The sequence below is a fragment of the Diadema antillarum genome, unplaced genomic scaffold, assembly GCF_040938485.1.
Source record: "Diadema antillarum isolate AM-2024a unplaced genomic scaffold, OU_Dant_1.0 seq00000172_RagTag, whole genome shotgun sequence".
NCBI classification, from domain to species: Eukaryota; Metazoa; Echinodermata; class Echinoidea; order Diadematoida; family Diadematidae; genus Diadema; species Diadema antillarum.
In genome coordinates this window covers 790,826-797,970 of record NW_027271241.1, presented here as the reverse complement: position 1 = coordinate 797,970, position 7,145 = coordinate 790,826, and the positions used below count along the sequence as shown (strand labels likewise).

General features: G+C 38.9%; 1 protein-coding gene across 1 annotated transcript; it reads right to left on the bottom strand.

The window, feature by feature from the left end:
* Positions 1 to 2,244: 2,244 nt before the first annotated feature.
* LOC139728304 (zinc finger Y-chromosomal protein 2-like) lies at positions 2,245 to 3,316 on the bottom strand. The gene is made up of 2 exons (XM_071639253.1): positions 3,187 to 3,316; positions 2,245 to 2,594 (listed from the first exon to the last, which is right to left on the bottom strand). Exons 1-2 carry the CDS (start codon positions 3,287 to 3,289, stop codon positions 2,245 to 2,247), a joined length of 453 nt encoding a protein of 150 aa, XP_071495354.1. The 5' UTR covers positions 3,290 to 3,316.
* Between the last annotated feature and the right edge of the window lie 3,829 nt (positions 3,317 to 7,145).

Below are 7,145 nucleotides of genomic sequence, written 5' to 3'. Positions count from 1 at the left end.
CATTGCACGTTCACTGACGTTAGCGACAATGGGAGCTTTAGATTTTGACGCGCGGACGTTTGAGACGACGCTTGAGCTCGACGTTCTCCTCTCCGCTGCGTCGTGCTGAAAAATAGGTTTAGATTACACTGGGACGCAACGTATAGAAAATAAAATGGCGCCCCATATGATCGGTGCATGAAGTAGTTTTCTACGTCGCAAATTGTGCGGACGTAAAAATAGCCCAGAACGGGTAGTGAAAAACTCAGACGACGCAAGCTAAAAATAGATCGACTTGACGCGCAATACTGCGCATGCTCAGAATATTTTTTTCCTCTGAACGTCCCCGTCGCGAAAATCTAAAGCTGCCTGTATGTATTTCAGTTTCAGAGGTAAAAGAGGTGCATGACAAAGCTAACGAAAGCTAACTATTCATTTGTGTGTGTGAGTGTGTGTGTGTGTGTGCGTGCGTGTGTGTGACACACGCATAAACATCAAAAGAACAACAATCGAAATGGTTACAACAGGTATATTAAGTATCACGTACGCCATTCGAATCAACATAGCATAATCACAGTGGGACAAAGGAATGATATTGCATATTCTCATAACCTGAATCTACTTTGTTTGTATCCATAAACAACATAGTGACAATCCCTACTGATTGAAACCGGCACGTTATGACACTGTCGATCAGACACGCTAAATATTGTTTCCAAATGGCACGTATATGTCTAGATAGTGAGTAAAACCAAGTAGTTTGCCGAGACGAAAGGAAAAGAATGGAGATCAATGAAGGGTTTGTTTGCAAAAACCGATAAGTCCATTTTTGAAGATTTTGAAGTACGATCTCTGTCATAAAGTACAAAATAATATCTTTTAAATGATATATTGGTCACGTCATATAAAGGTTTATTTTTTAAGTTATGGTCAAAAGAAGCAAAAATTTTCTTATTATTCTCTTTATTTTTCTTGACCTTTAATCGCAAATATCTCCATTTGGCAAATATGGACTTATCGGTTTTTGCAAACAAACTCTTCAAATACTTTGTTTATATTTTTCTGATATTAGTTAACAGCACCAAGATCTTGAGTACAAGTACACTGGGCTTAGTGTATTAATACAAAGCCATTATAAATTACATACCATCGAATCTATTATTACAGTGCGAGGAGAATACACTGGATATTAGATAGTAAGATTTACATTATTCAACGTTGATGTTGCCATATATTATGAAGTAACTAATTTCTCATCATACATACAAATTGCCGCTTAATATTTAAAGACTAGGTGAACGGGATAACATCTAAGGAGAGTGTAGTTATAACGTAGGAGGCTACAGTCTTTCACATGTTCACAAGTTCTATTTTGATATACTAAAAAATAAAATCAAGTCTTTGTCTACACAACATAATCATAAGCATGTCAATACACTTTCTTATTATTATAAAATTCTAAAGTACATGTCTTCATTTTCGAAAAATCAAATCGTCATTTTGAATATGATATTCATGTAAAAGTCGAGATGATAAGGAGTAAAAGGGGGAAAAATCATGATACATATAACAATTTTCAAAAACCTGGTCACCAATTCCAAATAAATGAGATGTTAAAGATTAATTCATATATTTCTCAATTTACAAGAACAAAAACATAGTGCGATAACCTGCAGCCATGGAATAACATAAACACAGAGCAAAACATTTAACATTTAACAATATTCCAGTCCGATTCATCTCTTTGCGTTTCTGAAAAGCATGAAATTACAGAGCAAAATATCAACTTACGTGTACACAAGATATTTCAGATTGTCTTTAATTCCTTATACCTAATTCAAATTCATTTCATTCATCCTTTTTCAACAGTTTTCCGCTTTTCTTTCTTGTCGGGCTTTGTTCACTTATGACGACAGAATTAATCACTATCAAGCGATGTATAAACAATCATCTCCAAGTTAACAAAACATTTAGTAAATGGTATATCATTCTAACACTACTGTCTTCAGAAAACAATGTGCACGGTCACGATTAACAGGCTCTTAATGCCTTTATACATCTGTGTTTTAATAGCGTTTAGTTACCAAACGCCAAGACAGTTTCGCCAGCCATTTTCTAAGGCTTCGTACTTACACAATACAATATGCACAATATGGGTGTGTATGTGTGTGGGTGTGTGTTTTCTTTTTCTTTTCTTTTTTTAAGTTTGAGACATCGTTAAACAGTGCCATTACAAAGAAAAATAACTCTACAACATAAGATGACCTAACCAAGTTCATTGAGAATATTCATAGCCTGAGAAATCAGGTATTTGTTGGACATGATATCTTTCTTAATGGATTGTTTTATCCCAATTTTCCTCGACACTTGCTTGAGAAGCTTACGTAGCTGTCGCTTCGGCATTTCCAGCAGACCGTGCTCCGTCCACATGTGGATGTAGTGTGCCTTGGCCTCCGCCTCGGAGTGTCCGCACTGCTCGCAGATATGGAGCTTCTTACGGCGCTGCTTGAAGGCAAAGTCTTGTTTACTTCCGTGGACGTTACTCGCGTGCGTCTCCAGAGAACAGCGCTGCGTGAAGGCACGTGGACATAGGTCACACCTGTAGGGTCGGACCCCTGCATGCAGAAAACAAGTTTTGTCTTCATAAGTATGCATGTATGTATGTGTTGGCGGTGCACATGGAAGGCGACTACGGGGATTGATGACCCGTTTGTGAACTAAACAGGATTAAAATTTGTTTTGAAGCTTAGTAAAGCACCATGATAAGGGGCTATTTGACTGTCACATAGACTTAACATGTTACACAATTATGAGTGCAGTGATTGCTTCTTAGACCAATGCCAATGATAGCAATAACATTCATGCTGATGGAACAGGGCCTGGGTATCAATTGAGCCCTACAATAAATGACTGACCAATCGACGCATTTTGACAAGTGTGCAATTAATGTAGGCCCTATGAATTCAGCATTACGTCAGGCATCAATGGCCTTTGCCTTCAATACTTATAATTCAATAAGATCTAAGTGACGTTCTAGCAGGTTAAGTACATGTTTCTTATACATGTCATAACAGAGATATCCTTAAGAAATTGTGACGTACAGATGTGTACGAATTTTATTTCACAGGCAAGATACTATTTCTCGATTTTTTTTTCTCTCTCGTTTCTCTGTAATTGCAGAATATTCCTCCTTTAGCCTTCTTTTACCTGTGTGCGTTCTGATATGTCTCTTCAGATCAAACCTGTCTTGAAAGCCCTTTCCGCAGTACTGGCAGATGTTGGGTTTCGTGCTTCGGTGGATAGCTGTCATATGCTTCAATAGGAGCCTCTGAGTTCGGAAAGATTCGAGACAGATATCACAGCGAATTCCGCGAACATTACGCTTGCTTTTGTCGCCGGCGCCAGTTTCTCCTCGTCTAGACTGTGAGACAAAATCACGAGGAACTTTCGAGAGCACTTCAGCAGTCTTAGAAAGTTTGCAAGACTCACTTTCTTTGAAGGATATTTGAGGAGTATGTTTCCGAGGAGCAACCGCATTAGACTCATCATTGCAAATGGACGATGACGAGCATGAATCATTTTGCTCCATGGTCTTACTTTTCAGATGAATTCGCAGGGAAGACCTTTTCATTACAGGGGAAGAGCTTTGTTTTTGGCCGCGTACTTTAAGGCATCGACCTCTCTTGTTGACTTTAGGTAGGTTAGATTTATGCAGTTCCCGGAGAGAGTAAAGGAGACTATTCGGTGAATCGACTCTGACTGGTTCCATTCCGGATACTGATTTTCTTGCTTCTTGGAGATAAGGATGTTCACCTAATGGATGACTAGTGGTGATGTGATCTGCCTCAAGGATGCGTTGTTGGAAGGAAGACAGATGATAATCCGTTGGATGAACTGTAGGCGACTGATGCTTGTGAATTGGTGAATATTCAACTGTTTGGACAGATTGAGGGGATAACAAGTTCGGATCCAGGAGCCGCTTTCGCTGGATTTCTGTGGTCCCCGAGATATGAAACTTTGGAGAAGTAGACGCTTGTGCGAACTGAGCAGGAGCATGAACAACGTCTTGGCTAAACCTTACTTTATTTGCCTCTCTGAACCTGTCATTCATTGGAGGTAACTGTGTAAGTAATGGAACCATATCTGGTGTAAATTCTTCTTCATCTGGCACGTTATTCTCAAAGGTAGTATACGCTGCACTAGAGTTGGTCATAAATCTGATGGCAGCCGCTTGATGCCCTGATAATTCGGTGGGATTTCTACTTGCACGTTGATTGTTCGAAATCATGTGGAAAATTTGTGATGGCGGCTCAGCAGATGACGAAGTTGGACGTGTAAGAACAACAGATGGCGTATGTTTGGAATATTCATACGGATACTCTCTCCGTAGACATTTCTTCAAAGTGACAATCACTGGATTTCTGCCTTCTGGAATAAAAATGTTTCCTCGAGACGAAAAGAGTGACTCTGGAATATATTCGTCGTTTGTGCCTTCAAAGTTATCACTGAAGGATTGATCGGTAGCAAGAATGCGATCGTAGCTCTCAAGCTCTTGTGTAGATTCCATGTGCTCTTGTCCAAAGCTATCATGATATCTATTTTTCATAAGATATACTAACTCTGGCGGATCGAAAGATTCTCTCAGCATCCCGCTTTCATTTCTTGATTCTCTTAACTTTTGCAAGACGACATTTTTGTTGAGCGGCTCCTTTAGAAATAGGTTTTCCTGCATAAATCGAAATTTACTTTCATCTGACATTGGCAAAGACACAGATTCTGTGTCTTCGGGCGAGAAGACAAGGTCGTGCGTCTCGACCAGCACATCCTTAACGCTGTAACCTGGGTAGCGTGTCTTCTCCATGTCATTGCAGACTGACAGTTGACTGGGACTAACCGGGCACACATCGTTTGTATAACCCAGAGTGCCTGCTCCAGCAGCGATCTCATTCCGTGCATAAGGTGTAGCCATGTCAAGATAGTGGACTGCATCGGTGGTCTGCATGGATTAGAAACCAAATAAGAGCAAAATCTCAACAAGTCAAAATAAGTTATAATCAAGGAATAAAGTAAATCTATGACACATGAAAATGGATAGTGATGTAACCAAAATGTCGTAGATGAGTCACTTACTTTTTTTTCTCTCACTATCCAAACAAGATGATTTTAATTATTTGAGGGTTAACGAAATGTCTGCACGAAACCATAATCAGCAGCTGGTAACTAGGAAGTCATGCCGTCTTCATTCTACATGATATGATTTCAAGGTTGACTCGTTACTCGATGAGAATACATAGCACTAAGAAAAAAAGACGTGTTATCTTACTGGTTTTTTTCAAAAGACTTTGAGAAACGACTGAATTGGCGTGAATACGGTAATATTCCCAATATGCTAGTAACAGCATGCTTGCCATTTGAAAACGAACCGAAAGAAACCGAAAAACAAGGGTATTTTCTGACTTGGGGAATTTGTGTGCTTGTGTTTATGTGTGTGTATGTGTGTCTGTGTCAATTAACGTTTTGTAAATTGTATCAAAATGACATAAAAAAATGCATAGTGACCACTTCTTTTATTAGGCCTTTATATCATTATTTGTTCGCTCATGTCTAAAAGAAGTCAGGATAAGAAAACGGACAGGAAAAATAAAATGACATCACTGTTCCTTTTTCAGGTGCTAACGTCACAACCCTTGTAAATGAAGCTAAGGAAAGGGCATAGCTATAATAACCTCTGTCTCGATATTGTTACCTGATATGAATACCATGATATTCAAACTCGGTGTATTTAAGAGAGAAAAAACAACAACATATAATTTGCAAAAGTGAAGCATGTAATGACACAGTTTCAGTGTGACCCAAAAAAGAAAGAACGTTTGATGAAGGGTTCAAGGGCAAATTGACTCCTCTTCCTTCCCCTCCAATTTATTACCGAGACTTACGTGTTTAACCCTTTTGTTCCAGGCACATTGTACAGCCAGTCTACAACACTATGTTTTCTTTGGGTTTTGGTTTGTTAATTTGTTTGTTTTTTTCCTGACCGGCACTCAAGGCACACAGAGGGAGAAATGACTAGGGACTGAGTAAATCAGAAATGTTCTCAACACACCACTTTTTTCTGTTTCCTGGCAGTGAAGAGTCCCGATGGATCAGGCTTAGCCTCAGTACACCAGTCTTGCACAAGGATGACTGAAGCTGGTCGTTCATCGCAATAAACCCAAGCTGGTGAGGGCGCTGTTTCAAGGAACTCTGTGGTACGTCGAAAAGGAAGACACCTTGTGTTCGCCGTTGTCAAATCGAGGGGACTTTCGCAGTAGTCTGACAGATACAGAAAACACATTTCGTACGTTAGTTAATAATGGTGTGAATAAGACGTTACCAGAATAGTGACACATTGTTACAATGTCCAGTCTTCAACCATGCCTTTGACAAAATAATACAGTCTGACTGGCCCTATGTTCTGCCATTATTACTCATTCTGTGTTTTGTCAGAAACAGCGCTCAAAGCAAGACAAGGAAAAGTGCATGCAACTTTTGAAATAATATCAAATCAATAAGCATTTTATTGTATTAAAAAAACCCACTAAGTTGGTATAGAAGCAGGTGGCAGATCTTATGGTATTTATGATAAGGCACAAGAAAAGGATATAATTTCTGTCCTTCATCGGAAGTGGGCGAAACAAAAATGATGACATCAAAAGATTAACTGTAAGACACTAGAAAGACTTAAAAGATTTCGGATCGTGGACTGAAAAATACTCAGCATACGCTGTAGATTGCTTTCGTAGATGCATTTATGTCATACTGCCTTTTTCACAAGCAACATGAACTAAAGACGATATGGAACGCTAAGATTTAGGACATTTCAATTGTAATACTCATGTTGAGGATGACGGAAATGTGCGCAGGTTTGTTTGTTTGTTTTTCGGTCTCATTTAAAATCATTGGACAGATCAAACACTTTATTTTCAATGAATACAACCTATTATAGTAATGTTTGGAAAACCAGAAAACAAATAAAGAGACCTATATTTCACCTGCAGAGTTTGATGGGATACAAGGTAACTCCATTCTTATCAATAGGAGATATTCTTGTTACAAGCAGCTGAAATACAAACTGAATTGAGGGAATTCGCTCTCATAAATAGCTTAAAGGGACTGTACAGTACTGG

What these genes read in the sequence shown, in the direction of transcription:
- LOC139728304 (XM_071639253.1), bottom strand. Translation starts at nt 3,289, where the DNA reads ATGACAGCTATCCACCGAAGCACGAAACCCAACATCTGCCAGTACTGC. An exon ending in ACATATCAGAACGCACACAG is followed by an intron (nt 2,595 to 3,186) that starts GTAAAAGAAGGC and finishes TTCTGCATGCAG; the next exon opens with GGGTCCGACCCTACAGGTGT.